This window comes from Mesoplodon mirus, assembly GCF_964341445.2.
Source record: "Mesoplodon mirus genome assembly, chromosome: 5".
Classification (NCBI taxonomy): domain Eukaryota; kingdom Metazoa; phylum Chordata; class Mammalia; order Artiodactyla; family Ziphiidae; genus Mesoplodon; species Mesoplodon mirus.
Window position 1 is genome coordinate 16,031,437 of NC_138980.1, and position 17,386 is coordinate 16,048,822.

The 17,386-nt window shown below is 53.6% G+C and overlaps 1 protein-coding gene across 1 annotated transcript in view; it reads left to right on the forward strand.

Annotated features, from left to right (window-relative positions):
• Positions 1 to 2,837: 2,837 nt before the first annotated feature.
• NEURL1B (neuralized E3 ubiquitin protein ligase 1B) overlaps positions 2,838 to 17,386 on the forward strand; it is a 41,668-nt gene continuing 27,119 nt past the window's right edge. The window contains exon 1 of the mRNA XM_082621788.1: positions 2,838 to 3,023. Within this exon, the coding sequence (XP_082477914.1) occupies positions 2,993 to 3,023 (31 nt within the window). The 5' untranslated portion in view covers positions 2,838 to 2,992. The remainder of the gene's footprint in view (positions 3,024 to 17,386) is intronic.

A 17,386-nucleotide genomic window follows, 5' to 3' on the forward strand; every position in this document is an offset into this window, starting at 1 on the left:
GGATGCCCCGCATCCTCTGCTTCTGTTTGCACACCTCCTGTGACTGGGATCTCCCTCTCTCCCAAAGCCACCTGCAGCTTTGTCTTCCTTCTCAAGTGTGGTGCCCAGAACCAAAGCAACTTCTCCCAGAATGGTCTAATCATGCACTGGAGTGGCAAGCTCCTCCTTTGCTCTACAGACTATACTTCTGTTAATATATCCCTATTTTGTTTCTCCCCACACATGTAGCATTATTGATGACACCCAAGTCCAGGGCTGCTATCAACTAAAACTCATTCCTTCACAACTCTTTCTTACCCCTCCCTTCTTCCATCCCTTCCTCCCTCCCTTCTTCCATCCTTCTTTCCTTTCTTCTCCCATTTTAGAGCAAAGCCCCTCTGCAGTCAGTTTTTTCAAATGTGTATTGAGCATCTGTGCATGCTACTCCTACTCCGGGCACCGGGGATTCATAAGTGAATATGTCCTGGGTCCTGCCCACAGGAGGCTTCCCATCTGCCAATGGAGAGGACAGAAGGGCAACAGCTAAAGCACCTGCCCTGAGGGTGTAATTGACAGAAAAGACAACGTGCAGAGGGACCTCAGAGGGGTGAGCAACTACCCTCTATGCCCAAATAGTAGGCCACCCAAGTAAAGGTTAAGGGCAATCCCTATTCTCCCAATGAGAAGATGCACAGTAAAGTTGCATAATATAAACTTTAAGGTGTGGAGATGAAATAGTCAAATGGCTATGGTAATATTTATTTCTTTACTGAGAGATATTTTAAATCACTTTTATATATTTAAATTTTTAATATTTCATTTATTTAATAAAAGATTAATTTGGAAAGACTGCTTTTGTCCAATCTAAAATTTCAAGAAACTACTTGGTTCAAATTCTTTACACGTGGCTTTGACACTAGTGTCACCATCAGCTGGTGGGAGGGTGGGGGGAAAGAATTTTTGGTTTTCCAGAGCACATCTTAATCACAGGGACCAAGATGCTCAAACACAGCCCTTTTGGATCCAAGTGTCAGGTGACCACTGGACACTGTGTCCCCTCTGCAGGTACCATCTGCATTGCATTAGGACAGTTGGGGCTTCATTGGCAGGTGTGCATTTGTGATCTGCACAACGCTGCCACTTATTCGGGTGCTCTGAGAGTGACCTTTAAAAGGCCTGTTTACGACAACCTCCCTTGCTGTCACCCTTTGTGACCCTCCCTTTGTGACACTCGCAGTTACAAAATCCCATTTGCACTGCACTGCTTTATATGAGTAAAATTTCCTAGACTCCTTTTATAATAATACTGACCTCTGTACGCATCCCAAACTCACATGGATTGAGGGTATATGGAACTACTGTATCTTTCCCAAACAGGACTTTGTGTTTAAAAAATAAGCGACTGAGAGAGTACCCGTAATATGAGAAATTGTGACTCAAACACAAGCCAACCTTATGTTCAGACATATATGATAAATCAGGGTGTGGTGGGGAATAGAGAAGGCTTCCCAGAGGTGGAGGCTTTGAACTGACCTTGAAGGACAAGAACCCTGTTGGGATGGGTCAGGCACTCGAGGCAGAAGGCACCAGAGAAACTGAGCTGCGGGGGCTGGGGGCGGGCGGGGGCTTGTTCTCCCAGATACCCATCTTTCAATCACATATCTCCAGGCCAGCTTTGCCCCTTACTGGGAAATTTGGAGCACCTGTTTTCCACTCTCTGTGCCTCAGTCTGCCTATCTGTGAAGTGGGGGTAATAACACATTTCATATGGTCATAAAGGATACAAGAGCATGGAAAGTAAAGCCGGAAAAAAAAAACTGGTTTGGAATTGGGTCTTCTTGGGCAAGTCATTTCACCTCCTAAGCCACAGTGTTCTGATCTGAAAAATGGAGCCGAATGAAAGCAGGGGTTAGCAGGCTTCATGCCCCGCTGAGTGTGGTCTGGGTTCCTGCACAGGAGAGGTACTGAGATCTGTGGGGTGAATGAATGAATAAGGAACGCCTGTTACTCCCTCTGCCAGAGACACTGTCTCCAGCTCTTCCCACGCCGGTTCTTTGCTGTGCATCAGATGGAGCTGACACGCCCCCAGGTTCTCCCTGAGCCCAGCAGAGTCGCCCCATCAGTCTTAATCTTGTTTTATTTTCTTCCTGGCTTTGATCATTGTATTATGTGATCTTAATTGCTTGCTATTTCTGTCTTCACCACTAGACAAGCATGGCTTGTCTGTATCTACAGTGCCCGGCACAGCCTGTGGCACATAGGATGTGCTCAATAAATATTTTAATGAATGAGCGAGTGAGTGAATTAATGAATATAGGTTCCCTCCTCCCAGCCTTTGGACACTGCCTAGGTTTCTCCTACTTGTAGGCACGAGATCCCACCCCAACCCATCACCCTGGTTGAACTGTTTTCAAGCCTTTTACACTGTCCGAGGTGACCTTGTGCTTGTGTTTCCGTCCCGGAACTCCTCATCCCCCACCCCTACCCCCGCACCTTCAACACGCCGCATAGAAGCTCCGCAGGGCGAGTGCTTGGTCCCCTGTGGCCCAGCGCCTGGCACACAGTAGGCCTTCTTAAAGTGTTGCAATTAATGACAGAAAGGCCAGCAGGCTAACGAGCCTGGCACCCTGAGGGCACCCAGCTGCCCAGCGCGCCTTCCTGCCCCGGGCGCGGGAGCCGCGAGGGCGGGAGACTCGGCCGTTCCCCTCCCGCCTCCCGGTGCGAACTTTCAAAAGATGCTGCGGCCGCGGCCCCGCCCCGCTCCGCTTGGTTGGAGGCGGCGGGAGGCGGGGGCGGAGCCGGCAGGCCCCGGCCGGTGGCTCCGCCTCCTCCTCCCGCCGCTGCTTCCCTCACCGCACCCTCCTCAGCTGCAGCCCGCCGGCTCGCCAGTGCAGCCGCGATGCCCCGGAGCCCGAGCCCGAGCCCGACCCCGGCCCGGGTCCCCGGCCCACCGCGTATTTAGCCTCCGTGCGTCCCGAGCGCGCCACCGTCAACGCCGCGCCCCGACGCAGCTATGGGCAACACTGTGCACAGGACCCTGCCAGGTACGCCGAGGAGCCCCTCCCGGGAGGCGGGCGCTGGGGTTCTTCTCTCCTCGGGGGACCCTCTGGGTGACTTCCGGAGAGCCACCCCACCTACCCTTGGAGCCCTCGGCGGGCGCGGCGAGCTGAAATCTCCGGTGCTTCCCGACTCCCGGCTCAGCGCGCGCGGAGCGGCTGAGCTTTGCGCTCTGGGAGGGCGGTACCGCGTCCTGGTTACCTTGGGGACCCCGGTGCTCTTTCTCCCGGGTTTGGCCAGATGCGCGAAGGGGCCGTTGGGGCGATGCTGCGCGACCCCTTGCCTTTGTTCCAGCCCAAGGGCGCTGATGAAGGAGCCCGGGGCGCTCCAGGGGGGTGAATGGAACCAGGCTCCGCAGGGCTTCCGACGGCCAAAAGCCGCCCGTTGTGCCGAGACTGCAGCGGCTGAGGGGGGGGGGTGCTCTCAGGGGTACCTCAGTTACCAGCCGCTCGGCGCCCCCGCAGTACATGCTGCCTTGGTTTGGCCACGTTCCCACGCGCACCCTGGCTGCGCCCCCCTCTGGTGTCTGCTCAGCTGGGAGCTCTCTAGCCCCTTGCAGTCGCCGCTGTCGAGCGCATCGCCCCCTAGTTAACATCGCCCGAGAATTTCCGGAGCCAGAGTAAGGGGATCCAGAGCTGGGAGGAGGTGGGGGTGTGAAGATAGAGGAGGCCTTGCTAGAAAATACCTGATAATTGTGGGAATAGATCAGCGCTGCTCAAAGGCTTGGAGGCTCAGTGTCTGGCACTTTGCCTACCCCAGCGCGGTATGCAAAGAAGCTTCACGGTAAAGGTGTGTATTCCAATTTTATAATGAAGAGATTGAGTTTCAGTGGAGGCGAAATGACACACCCAAGGCCATGTTGCTTGTGGGGAGGGCGTCTGGGTTGGGATCCATGTCTGTCTGCCCACCCTCCTCCCTGCCAAGTCTTTAGAATAAATCTTTATTTTGCCTTAAGGCTGGGCATTTGTAGCATCCTTTAGGCAGAAGGTGAGAGACACATATGTGAGGTTTTAGGAGGAGAGGGAGGTATCACCTCTATGCTCTAACAGTCCCATATAGCTCTCTCCTTCATAATTATATATCAAAAAATAATTATTTCTTCCCCTGGAAGGGATTGAAATGGATGGTGCGACCCCCACATTCCCAAGGCCCGCTTATAGGAGAGGAGCCCCTCCTTCTACTTTATAAGCCCCTGGGCAGCTTTCAGGCCACTGCACACAGAATTTACCAAATCCTCTGAGAGGTGAAGTCACCAGAAGAGCGTCACCAGTTAATCAGTGGCAGAGGTGGGATTCGAATCCAGGTCCTCTTACCTGAGAGTGGCCACGCCTCCTATGGCCAGGGCTGTTGACGGGATGGGGATGGGGATGGGGAGAACCCACCACCCAGTCTGGAGGTGTCCAGGGATATTGGCAAATAGAGCAGCAGATGTCCTCCCAGCCACAAAGACATGAGCCCCCTTTGTGGGATTTCTTAATTAAGAAATGTTTATGCTGTTCTAGTAGAAAAGCCATTCTGCCACCTGTGGGTCAGCCTTGGGGTAGATGAAGGGACACAGGCACGCCAGGCGGGCTAAATATAGCTGGATATTTATGTAGTCTCCATCCCACTCAGCCCTCTCTCTGTGGACAGGGCCACCCCGCGCTGGGAGCCTGGGGTTAAGGTCGGTTACTCACAGCAGTAGCTAATCGTGGAAAATTCAGACTCCACTGGTGCTGAAGCTTGCATCGAGTTAGAGGAAGGAGATGGAACTGGCATTCCTGTGCCACATCAGGCTGTAGGTGCCAAAAACACGAAGAAACATTTGTTTTCTGACCTGCCCGTAATTAGTTTCTCACACACATTGTGCTGGTTCTTGCACCTCTGTGCTCAGTACATGATGCTCCCCACACCTGGAATATCCTTTCACTGTCTAGTCCATCTTTCAAAACCCAGCTCAGTTGTCACCTCCTCCAGGAAGCTTTCCCTGACTACCCACACCTTTGCTCTGCCCCCTAAATACCTTCTTGTCTCTGCTTGTTCATCAGACCACTCTGCATTGTTATCACCCATCTCTACTACTCGCCTTGGGGCTGCCTGAGGACAGAGCCCACGTCTTGATCATCTTGTATCCCTGATTGCCCAGCCCAGAGCCTGGTGCCTGGCGGGAGCCCAAAAATTGGCGGTGGAGCTCACATGTTGCCTGCATCTTAGGCTGAAAGAACACTTGGCTCAGTGTTGCCCTGTAGAAATCCTTGTGCTTTCGTTCTCAGGAAAAGGACACATGCGTGGGGTTCCTTCTACGGGACTTGAAATAGAGAGCTGGCATTTGCCGAGCACCTGGATTCCATGCCAGGCTTCCTGCATATGTGGCTTCATTTACATGCCAAGCATGCTTCTCCTTAAGGCTTCCGCACTCGCCGATCCCTCTGCCTGGAACATCCTTACCCCGGATCTCCACATGGCTTCCCCCTGCTTCTTTCAGGTCTCTGCTCCGAGCGGCTCCTGCCATTGCCCCTGCCCCCAGCGTCTCCCACTCCCTCTCCCCTGCTTTGTGTTTTTTCTGAGCATGGCTCACCATGTGCCACGCTGTACATGTAGTTAGCTGTTTATTGTCTGTCTCCCCAGGGAGGATTTTGCCTGTTATTCACTGTGGTATATTCGGCGTCTGGAGCAGTGGCTGGGACATAGTAGATGTTCAGTAAATATTTGCTGAATGAATAAATTTAGTTCTTGCAACAGCTCTGCAAGGTAGGGATTATCATCTCCATTTTACAGACAAGGAAACCAAGTCTCAGAGAGGTAAAATGACTCATCCCATTTCACATGGGTCATCCAGTTGGCAGAACCAGGATTGAATCCAGGTTTATTTAGCTCCAAAGTCCTGCAGTCTTCCCCTGACATCCATGGTTCAGATACCATTTATTGGGTGCCCCAGAGTACACCTAGCATGCTATTGTGTGCAATAAGGAAATGCCTCCCAAAAGGAATGTCTTTTATGATCGATTGAGGGGAAGCCCTTGGTGGCCTTCATAAAGGGCATCAGCAATTCAGATCAATGCCCTGTAAACAAGTGTGCAGGGGTCAGCATGGGAATTTGCATTTGCTATGCTCTTACTGTGTGCATTACCCATTCCCTTTCTAGTTGCAGTTCAGACCTGCAAAATACGGTGCCATTCTCCTCCATTTTACAGATAAGGAGACTGAGGCACAGAGAGGTTGAGACACCTGCCCCAACTCACACAGTAGGGCAGTGGTAAAGCTGGGCTTAGCAGACCCAGGTCTGTCTTGTTCGTAATACTACATGGTCCTTTTTTCTGCACTCCTTTAGCCTTAATCTGGGTTTTGCAAAGCGAAGAAAGAAAAGTGTAAACATGAGTGGGGTGGGGGGGAGAGGAGGGCACAATTCCATCAGGGAGGGGGATGGGAGGAGGAACTCTCCCCCTTCTCCCACCAGCACGTTTCAATCCCTTCCCTCCACACGCCTCTGGGGCTCACCCATAGTTCTGGTTGGAGAAGAGGCTGAATTCAAACTGTCGGTTGGGTTTAATCATTAAGTCGGTCCATGCTTGACCAAGTCAATGGCCCTTTCTAGTGTTAGTTCAGTGAGTGGTATCCTGGAGCTCTGGAGTGAGGGAAGTGTGTTGACCCTGCTCTGTGCCAAGCCCTGAGTCAAGGGCTTTACCCACATTACCTATTTCAGATCCTCATAAAAATGCTTTAGAGGGGCTATATTTATCCCCATCTTACAGGGAGGCAGATGGAGGCTTGGAGAGGTAAAGGACAAAGGCTCACCGGTATAAGGGGGAGAACCAATCTTCCTAACCTAGATGGTCAGTTTGCAAGTGCTACGTCCAGACCGGAAGCACCTGCTCCTACTGGGCCACTCAGGTGCCTTCCCTGTAGAGCCTCTTTCTTAATTTGACCTGAATACGGAACCGTGTGGCTACTGGGCCTACATGGGTCATATCTGCTGCCCTCTGGCAGTGGGCGGTAATGCTCCGAGGGCCTGGCAGCCACTCTTTTCCCTGAATCTGGACTGTCTCAGCTCTAGGGAGGACAGCAGCCTTTGTCACTCTCACAGCCATCACGGGGGCTACATGAATGACCCAACCAGTGACATTCCCCTCTCTCTGCACCGCTCTTCCTCCTTTACCCAGTCACAACGTAAAGTTAGGTTGGGCTTGCCCGCCTTATCTGGCCCCATCTGCCTCTCTCCCACTGGGTCATGAAGAATCACTTTTATAGCCTCCCAGTTGAGCAAGAGGCCTGAGCCTGAGCCTCTCAAAGTGATAGTGGTTCGTCCAACAGCTCTGAAACCTACCAGGCTGTCAACACATGGTCAGGGGCCCTGACTAGTCAAGGTTCCTTGGTGAGGGCCTGCGAGGATGCTGGAGGTTGGGGTGGGCGTTGGGGGAAAGGGTGGAGCAGTCTTACCCATCAGTGGAAGTGAGGAAGAGGAATGGGTCTGTCCAATGTATAGGAAACATGGAGAAGTTGCCTGTGGAGAATCTGGAGCCAGAAGGAACTGGGGCCTCCCTCTGTTTTTACCCTCTTATCCCACCTCTTCTCCCTTCCCTCTCTCTCTCCCCAGGCAGGAAAGGGGGGTAGGGAAGGCTTCCTGGGGGAGGCAACATCTGAAGGAAAGTCCAACTGAATGTCTGCCTCCCCCATTCGAATGTCATCTTTTTCTGCCTGCTTTTAGGGTCTTCTGTAACTCAGTTGCACCAAAGCCATCCTGATCTCTGCTTAAGTGCCATGCGCCCAGGCTGGGTGACCCTGGGGTGTGCCCTGCTCTGCATTTTCCTGACTGTGCACCTTCGTTCACTTATCTGACATCTGTTGGGCATGTGTCGTGTGCCAGCCCTGGGGTTCAGGCCTGAATGGGATAGACAGCCACAGGCGGGCCCCGTGGAGCTGGCCACTGGTGGGAGAGGGATAGAATGTTCTAGTAGAGCAGGTCACATAACTGGTTATATCACTGCAGAGCATAAGGTGCTGCTACCCTGTGCCTCAAAGAAGGAGGGGCCGAGGCCCAACACCCCGAACAAGGCCTGGCCTTGTTATCTGTCTACTGTGGGTCGTGCACGACCACCTTTTAAAAAAAATCCTAATGACATAGAATAGGATAAAAGATAAAATATCGAGTGCATTCATGTAGGAAGAGTATTTTTGCCTCAGAAACTTTGGCTTCAGTTGTGCATGTGTGTGCGCACCTGTGCGTGTTGCGTATCACAATGTCAAATGCATTTCTCTCCGTGGGTCGCAGTGGTTAAGGGCTATGGTGAGCCCACTCACTGGTCTACAGCAGCAGGAGGTCTGGTGTCCGGGTCTAGACATGCATCTTGGAGTCAGGCTACCTGGGTTCAAATCTCAGCGTGGCCATTTCCCAGTGGAGTGATGTTGGGCAAAGACTCCCCTCTCTGTGCCTCAGTTTCCTCCCTGCAAGTGGGGAGGATGTGTAGCTCCCTCGCAGCTGGTGGGAGTGGAAGTTAAACGGAACAGAGTGGGCGGAGGCTTTAGCACAGTGCCCAGGGCAGTCGCTGTCATGGTTATTGTTGCCACCACGGACAGGAGAGGCCTCAGGCCTGCCCCTGGGGCCCCTAGACGGGGCTGGCTGACAAGTGCCCTTCACTTCCTGCCTTGAAAGCTCTGCCCCCAGGTGACCGCGAGCCCCGAGCTGAGGGGCTGGATTGGGAGGCATCCCTTTCATACCACTGACAGCAGTTCCCAAGGGTTCCTTGAACCCTGTCCAAGACACCTCATTTCTGAGGAGGAGAATCCGCCTGGCAGGTTGCATTTTGCAGTTTGCATTGGCTCACCAAACTTCCAGGTCTAGTGGGAGAGACGACCAAGGACAGGGCAGTTTGGTAAGTGGGGGAGGGGAAGCCCAGGGGGCTGTGAGAGCCTAGAGGAGGATGCAGGGAAGGCTTCCTGGAGGAGGTGCTGTCCAGCTGAGACCGGAAAGCAGAGAAGTGAGCCACAAGGGAATGGGAAAGGCTGTTCAAGGCAGAGGGTTAGATGTGCAAAGGCCTGAGGGGAGGGAGAATGGGGCATGTGAAGGGGGAGCTGCAGAGTTCGGGGGTCCCAGTGCAAATGAGGGTGGCAATATGAGGTCAGAGCGGTGGGTAGAGGTCAGGTCAGAGGAAGAGTGGTTTCTTGCAGGCCGGCCTGCAGTCAGAAGACTTAGCTTTCTCAGATGCCACACTCCCCGCCAGGATGATGTGCTGTGTTTGCTGGGCTGGGCCGCAAAGGCTGCTCAGAACAGGCTGTTTAATCTTCCCCTTGGACAAGAAGAGTCAACTGTGTCCTCTTTTGGACCAAAGGGCTTTCTGTACTTGGTAGTGCTCTATAAGGGCTTAAAATAGAAGCCCAGAAGCCAGGTGTGTGGTGAGAGCTTAAAGCAGAGAGGGAAGAGGAAGGGGCCCAGCGTGCGGTAAGTTGTGAGCGCCCACCTGGGGGGTGTAGCCGAGTGGTCAGAGCTGCAGCACGCCCGCCCCATGCCAGGCCCTTTTTCTGTTTCATCCCCTTTAAACCATCAGGACGAGCCTTCCAGAAGTAGTCTCCCACTTCACAGATGAGGAAACTGAGCTCAGAAGGGTCATGAGACCCGCCTTGGGTCAGGCAGCTAGGAAGTGGCAGAACAGAATTTGATCCCAAGCCTGCCTGACCCCAAAGCCCCTTCCCCCATCACTATGGGGCGCTGCCCCCTGGGGCTTCTTGGGGCTGCTGCCCCTTGGCCTCATCCTGAGCTCCTGAGTCCCCCCTCCCCACAAGCTGTCCTTCCTGCAGGCACACCTTCTTACCTTCTTTGTCCTGGGAAGGTGGATCGCCTCTGTCCCCAGCAGCCAGAATGAAGCTGCCCATAGAAAAGGTCCATCCACCAACCCCGCTCACCTCATCCCAGGCCTGGAGACTCTAACTAAAAAGGTAGAGGTGGCATCTGGGAATCCTGCCCTGGAGGAGAAGGGGTGAACTGGAGCTCTGCACCCCTTCCTCCTGCCTGACTAGGGCTCAGGCTCCTGATGTGTCTGCCTGGTAAAAGCTGGCCCGTGCTCGGCCATCCCCACCCGCCACTGGCAGGTGTCACCACGCACCCACATCCTTTCCCCTGAGCCCGGCTGCTACCCAGAGCTCCAGGCAGCCCCTACCAGTCGGTCAGCGAGGGCCTGAGGCCAGGAGCATCCTGTCTCCCTGGTGTGCTGTCATTATTAACAGCGTTGGTAATGGCACAGGCTGGGGGCCTCCATCCCTGGGTCTGAGTCTGGGCTCTGCCCCTTATTATCCAGACGAACGACTTGACCTCTCTAAGCTTTGATTCCCTTTTCTGCAGAAAGGAGATAATGATGTTACGTCTCAGGCCTGCAAAGCCTCTGACAGATAGTGAGTGCTCACGGGGGGCACCTGTTATGATTATGTATTCACTAGACAAACAAGCCCCTGCTCCCTGCTGGGCCTGGTGCTCCCATGGGAGACAGACACAAACAAATAATAATAACCACTAGCTTGTATCACTCAGCCAGGCTGTGCCAGGCACTGTTCTCAGCAGGTACCTGCATTTAGCCCTCAGGACAAGCCCTGTGAGAGAGCTACTATTTTTAGTCCCATATAACTATTGAGAGAACAGAGAGGGAAAGTAGCTTGCTTAAGGGCACACAGCTTGGGTAGTCCAACATGATTCCCACTAGAAGGAAGCAGTGTTGATGTGGGATGGATGACTGCCAGGTCGAGACAGGGGGTCAGGTGAGGGGCATTTCACATTTGCCCTGGAAGCCTTCATAGTATTGAGCAGAAACTTGTGAGCATTTAGATTTGTCTGGCAGATTTCTTTTCAGTTGTTCACCTACTTCTGAGGTTGTTTATCTCACATCCCACCTTTAGGCATGGCAGCGTAGGGCCACTCTCCCGGTGGCTTATGGGGACCCCAGCTGATATTCCCAAAGTCTGATGTGTAGATCTCCAACCCCCTTTCAAGGCAGGCCAGGGGACGACTGATGTCCTGAGAGTTTTCTGGAGAGCAAAGCAAGGGCCATGTCAGCCCCAGAGGGGCAAAGGATCCCCAGCAACATAGCCTGGGGACCCTTGGAACCAGAGAGCTGCCTGCAGATCCATGAGGCAGGGGAGCAGACTTGATAGCGAAGGGTACTGTGGACCAAACACAGACATGACCAGACGTGTGTGGACATCACATGAGATTTCAGCTCAGTCAAAGGAAGAGCTTTCTAACTGTGGAAGCTATCTGGAAGTGGAATGAGGGCAGTGGGGGAGAAAGTACCCTTTGCCAGAGTGGCATTGGTGTTTAGCCCAATTGGGACTTGACATGGACATTGTAGAGGCAACTAGAGCATCAGATGGATCCGGGATGAATTGTCCATTAAGGTGCCTTTTGACCCCGGGGTCTTATAGGAAGTGTTAGCCAGTGCTCATCTGCTGAACGCCTGGAGGGCCCTTCATAAGCTCTCACTTTTCTAATCCCCCTGCCAGTTCTGCATGTTGGGAGGCTTTAGCCCCATTTTATAGATCAGGAAACTGAGGCACAGAAAAATGAAGCCACCCACCCCCTTCTGGGTCTGTTCCCTCCCCTGTGACCTCCCAGCCTCAGCAATTTTCCACACGTAGCAGCAGGTACTTCTGAGCAGCAGCCATTCTTGGATATCAGTGCCAGCTCGCTCTCCTCCCTTCCCCTTCATTCTCCTTATTACCAGGACTCAGAGCAGCTCAGAGCTGGCCTCTTGTATCGCCTCTGGGCAGAGGGGAGAGAGTTCTTTAATGAGTAAACCATCTGGCAATACGGGTGGTGTGGTGGTGTCTGGGGCAGTACTGGCAGTCGGCACAAGGCCCACAGCTATTAACAAGTGTGTTCTGTTTACATCCTCAACGTTACACATTGTTTACATCATCATTATATCCCTCAGGCGCGTGTTTTCTTTCCTTTTCCCCAAGGAGATGCCCACCCATCTCATAAATTCCAAGAATGCTCAGAAACACCATGTCCCACCTCCCATTTGGCAGATCAGGACACTGAGGACAAGAGCCTTGCAAAGGGTCACACAGAGATTACAGGTGGGGTCTTTGGCTGGAATCCCAGGAGAGATGGTGGAAAGAGCACTGGTTTTGGAGGTAGTCTCATGTTCAAACCTCAGTTCTTCTATATGTAAGCTAAGTGACCCTGGGCAAGTCACTTCCCCTCTCTGAACCTTCATTTCCCATCTTTAGGATGGGGAGAATGATGGTGACCCCCTCATGGGATTGTGATGAGGAATAAATAGGAGACTCCATGAGAAGTCTGAGCCAACATAAGATGGGGACTCTGTAAATGGGCATGTCTCACCCTCTTTGCCAGAGGTGACTTTGGATTCCTTGAAGGCAAGGAATCCGTGCTCTTGAAATTGATGAAAAGGAAGGGAGCAATAGGACCAAATAGTCCTGCTGGGTCTCACCTCTCAAATCCCTGCAATAGATGCCTAAAGTACTCGCTGGCTGGCTAGGGAAGCAATTCCACATGATGGTTAAGTGTGTGCATGGCTTTGGATTCAGGTCTGAGTGAAATCCTGACCCAGCTGTTTGCCTGCACCATGACCTTGGGCCATCCCCTCCTCATCTGGGCCTAATGTCCTCATCTGGGAAATGGGCTCATAAGGATGTAGAGAGGCCCCAGTGAGCCAACAACTCTCAGATCATCAGAGCTTAGGATGTGTGATATGGAGATTCTTATTAGGACTCCTGAGTTTGCATTTCCAACATTCATCCTTTACTTCTTGGGTCAGGGACAGAAGCCCATGCAGACTTCCTGCAGGCATCCTCAGTCTATACTCACTGGCTCTTGGGAGCCCTCAGGCATTTGGAGAAAGGCCAGTCTGACAGAAGAGGGGGAGAGGAAAGAGAAAGCTGGCTCTTTGGAGAAGGAAGGAGAGTGGGAGGGGCACCCTTGAGTCACTTCTCTGTGGGCCTCAAAGCCAAACATGGCAGGGAAGGAATCTACTTTAGTTGAGGACCTACTGTGTGCCAGGCTCTGTTCCTTCCCTGTAGGGATAACTTCTACACTTTTCCCAAAGCACCCATGGCATCTTCTTCCTAGCCTTGGGAGCCGGGCTGGTATGGTTCTAATGCTAACTCCACCACTTCCTGGCTGTGTGGCCTTGGGCAGCTCTCTCAGCCTCTCTGAGCCTCCCTTCCTCACCAGCAGTGGGTCTGGTAGCAGTCACCTCCTTCAGCACTGTCAGGAGGATCACAGGAAGTCTGGTGGGTGGAGGGCCAGCCCCAGACTCTAGATGGCCCCCTGGGAGGTCTGCCTCTCTGATCATGCCCCACCTCCAATCCCCTTTTAGACCTTGGGGACATTCGGCCCTGGGGCTCCATCCCCCTGCTATAATCTGCCACTGCTTTCCCTTTTTTAGATGCTGCTTCTTGTTCATCCCAAGTTCTGCCAACCTGTGGCCTTTGAGTTGCTCAAAACAGGCTGATTGATGACATCCACCACCACACCTGCCCCTCTCTGAGCCCAAGCCAGGGCCTCACTCCACCTCTGTCCCAGAAGGTGGCTTATGCCTCTTGTGCATTGCCTACTTTTTTCTTGTAGGTCAGGGGGTAAGCGAGAGACCTTGGGAGGAATGAGGCATAAAACAGGAAGGATGCAACCTTCAGGGTCAGACAGGACCAGATTCAAAAACAGGCACTAGCCTCACAGGCTGGGTGGTCTCTGGCCAGGACGTCCGCCTCTCTGGGCCTCAGTTTCTTCACTTGGAAGCCACCTGGCAGGGTGTGGCCATGAGTGAATGGGCCATGTGGTGAGCCCCTGGCACACACTGGGAGTGCCACAGAGGTGGGCTCCCACCCCTCGGGGCCAGCAAACACCACCCAGCCATGGCGTTTGTGAAGAGCATTTCCTCAGCTCCAGAGGTGAGAACAGTTGGTTTTCTAGGAGAGTTTCCAGCTGCTTTTGAGCCTGGAAAGCAGGGCCAGTGGACCTATTGTTTCAAAGTTGGTGCCCATCTAGGGCTGAGGATAGTGAACAGCCAGGCTTCTGGGCATCACCCAGGCTGGGGGAGTGGCAGCTATCAGGGCAAAGAGAAGGAGAAAGCTGGCCCATCAGCTGGCTTAGCAGGCAGCTGCCAGAAGCTGCCTGGAGGAGAAGCAGGTGCCAAGGGACAAGACTGTGCCAGCGGTTGGAAGCAGTGTTCGAAACCTGGACTGGTTTTACCACTCCTGCTGTGCCGGATCATTTTGATAGGCAGGGAAGAAAGGAGCGGGCAGTTTCTATGGGAAGACCCAGGACTTGAATCTCATTTTTCAGAGAGACGGATCCTCAGAGGCTCTTTCCCTTCTCCAAACCCTTCAGTGGCCCCCAGAGCTTTCGTGAGGACCTTAATCTCCTCTGCTAGGCCTTTAAGACCCTTTGTGATGTAGCTCCTGACTCCCTCTCCACCCTCCCCTTTCCCTTCTACACTCTATTCCCTGCAGTTCCCCAAGTGCGCTCAGCTTGCTCTCACCTCCAGGCCTTTGCCTGTGCTGTTCCCTCTGCCTGAAACACAGTTCCCCATCCTTTATCATGCCCCACCCCCAGCCATTTCTTCCTCAGACTGCAGAGTGGCCCCTCTGAGAAGCAGCCCCATGGCCCCAGCCCTCCGTGCTGACCACCCTGTGCAGTCATGGTGTCTGTGTCCATCCCCCCTGCTGGTCTCTCAGCTCTGGGGTCAGGGACTGTGTGTGACTCGTCAGCGTGTGCGTCCCTGCAGCCAGCGCGGCCCTGGCATGGAGCGGATGCTCCTTAAATGTCAGATGAAGGAGGAAGTGATGTACTTGAAAAAGAATGAGGGCACGTTCCCCCTCACCCTCTGCAGCAGTGGGGTCCTAACCCTGGGAGCCGGCGCTTCTGAAGTTGGAGCTTCCTGGATCCCTTTATCAAGAAGAGGCCTCGACCGAGGGGCCCAGCAGAGGGTCGGAGCCGGCTTGGGAATCCCAGCTCTGTTGAACATGCTTGGAGCGGGCGTCGGGATGACCTCACCCCCTGGGAACTCAGTGCATCTGAGCCCACTTGAGCCAAGAGGGCTGCCACTTAGACCTGGAAGGAGAGGGCTTTTCTCCCAACGAGCAGTGGCGCGTGACCTCCGGCCTCCCTCCTGGGCCTCCTTGCAGCTGTTGACAGGAGTGTTGTGCCTTTCCGGCTGCACTGTGCTGACCGGGTTCTGTCTGCAGAGAATAGGAGGGGGAGGAGCTTGGTGGCGGTTTCCAAGTGTGGGCTGGCCCCTTTCCACCCTGGGTGCTGGCCGACCAGGCCTCTGAAACAAAGTCCCGTTAGGCTGGCGTCTTTCTGCTGGGTGCATGTCACTGCCCTTTTTGGCAGAGGTGAAGGAGGCTTGGTTATTTTTTTTCTAATACACTTTCAAACTCACCAATAGAAAATTACTTTCTGTTGCCAAAGGAGACTGATATTCCCGCCCTGCTTTGGGTGACGGGAAGCCTTGCCAAATACCAGGCTTGCCTTTTCCTCTCTAAAGCCCGCGCGCGCGCGCGCACACACGTGCACCCTGTTGCTTCCTACCTCTGTCACTTGAACCAGAGACTTGTTACTGAAGGTCCACAGTCTGAGGTTGGATGTTGTGAGGGTTCAGAAAGCCCCTGAAGTTGTACGTCACATTGTGTGAGTGGAGTGTGGGTGTATTTCGGTGGGAGAGGGGCCGGTACAGCTGTCATTGCGCTTAGCAAGGCACACGACCCCCGCCCCCAAAGGCCACAGGCGGCAGCCTTGGAGAGGAGGCAGGGATGGGAGGAAGGGCCCAAGCCTGGCCCTCCCTTGCCACTGCCCAGCTTTGCTGCCTTGGTTTCCTTCTCTGGAAAATGAAGGTGGTAAAACCTACCCTGCAGGGTTGTAAGAATGTAAACTCAATACACAAAGGCCTGTGCAGGCACATAACGAAGGCTCAGTAAAAGGCTAGTTAAATCCTCTGGTGAGAGGGAGGGGGCAGAATAGACTGTCCTCGCAGTTGGCAATTCCCTTCCCCGGTGGAGCGGAATCTGCTGAAAATTTCAGCCAGAATGCCATCTGCTGAGTGCCAGCAAGCTGGAGGCCGTCATCTCGGCAGCCAGAGAAGCTGGAGCTGTTGCTTCCTGCCATCCTCCTGGCAGTAAATGCCATTTCCTTGGGCTCTTTTTAGATCAAAGGAAAAGCTGGGTTGGGGCGATGAGCGGGCATCATTCAGGGGTGGCACAGTGCACATTTGGGACGCTACTGGGATGGCTTAAAAATAGGCCTCTGTCCTCGGACACCCAGAGAAAGTGACCCTGGGGTTTTCAAGAGGCCTTTCCTGGCCAAGGTTATCAACCCTCCATGGGAGAAACGTTGCAGGATATATTCCCCTGACCCTACAAGTAGCCATCTTCGACCCAGGAGTAAACCTTTTCTCGGCAAAGAAACTAAATAAGGTAACTAAATGGGGTGTGGGGGGGAAACCCAGTGTTAAGTGAACACCTACTACGTGCCACACACCGGGTCTGACCAGCTGGCCTCATTTGTCCTCAGAGCAATTGTGCAGGGTGGAGATGACTCTTACCAGTTTTCTAGGTCTGGTTGGGGGGCGGGGCAGAGAAGTTAAGCATGTACCTCAAGATCACACAGCTACAAAACGACAAAACCAGAATTTAAACCCCCATCTGTCTGACTCCAAGCCTGTGCTCTTTCTAACTGCCTCTCACATTGAGATTTAGAAAATAAAAGTGTGGGAGAGATGGAGTGAGGGGCTTACCCAGGGGTTGGACCTGATGTTCCCTGCAGGGGCGGGAATGAACGTTTAGTGCACATCCATCGTGTGCTGGGACTCCTGCTGGGAGCTTTCTGTGCTCTCATCGCCCCTCCCAGCAGCCTGAGATGAGGCTCTGCATTCACACACTATTCACAGATGGCGACTTGTCCAAAGGCCCCTCAGACAAATTAGCAGCAAAGCACGGGCTTGCACCCAGAGCCCGTGAGGGCCGTTCTAAAGCACTGATGTGAGTAAATCATGGAGCAGCAGCCCGTCCCCCTGCTTTCCCGAAGGACTAGCCCAAGGCCGGCAGTGGCAACATTTGTTTAGCCAGAACGGAGCTCCCTCCTCCCTAAATACCCACAGCCACTCATCACCCACCCCCCAAAATCTGTACTCGTACGTTTTCGAATGGGGCATTGCTTCCTTGACTAAACGCTGGAAAGGCCCTTGCCTCTGGTCTTGGAGGGGCTGGAGCAGCCTTTGGTTAACCATGAGGGGTGGGCCAGGACTGTCCCCTCCTTCCTACACACAGGAAGAGACTACAGAGCCTCCCCTCGGTTCCCACCGCATAGAAACTCCTTCCCCCTGCCTTGTTCTTAGAGTCTCTAGACCCAGTTCCTGGCCAGAGA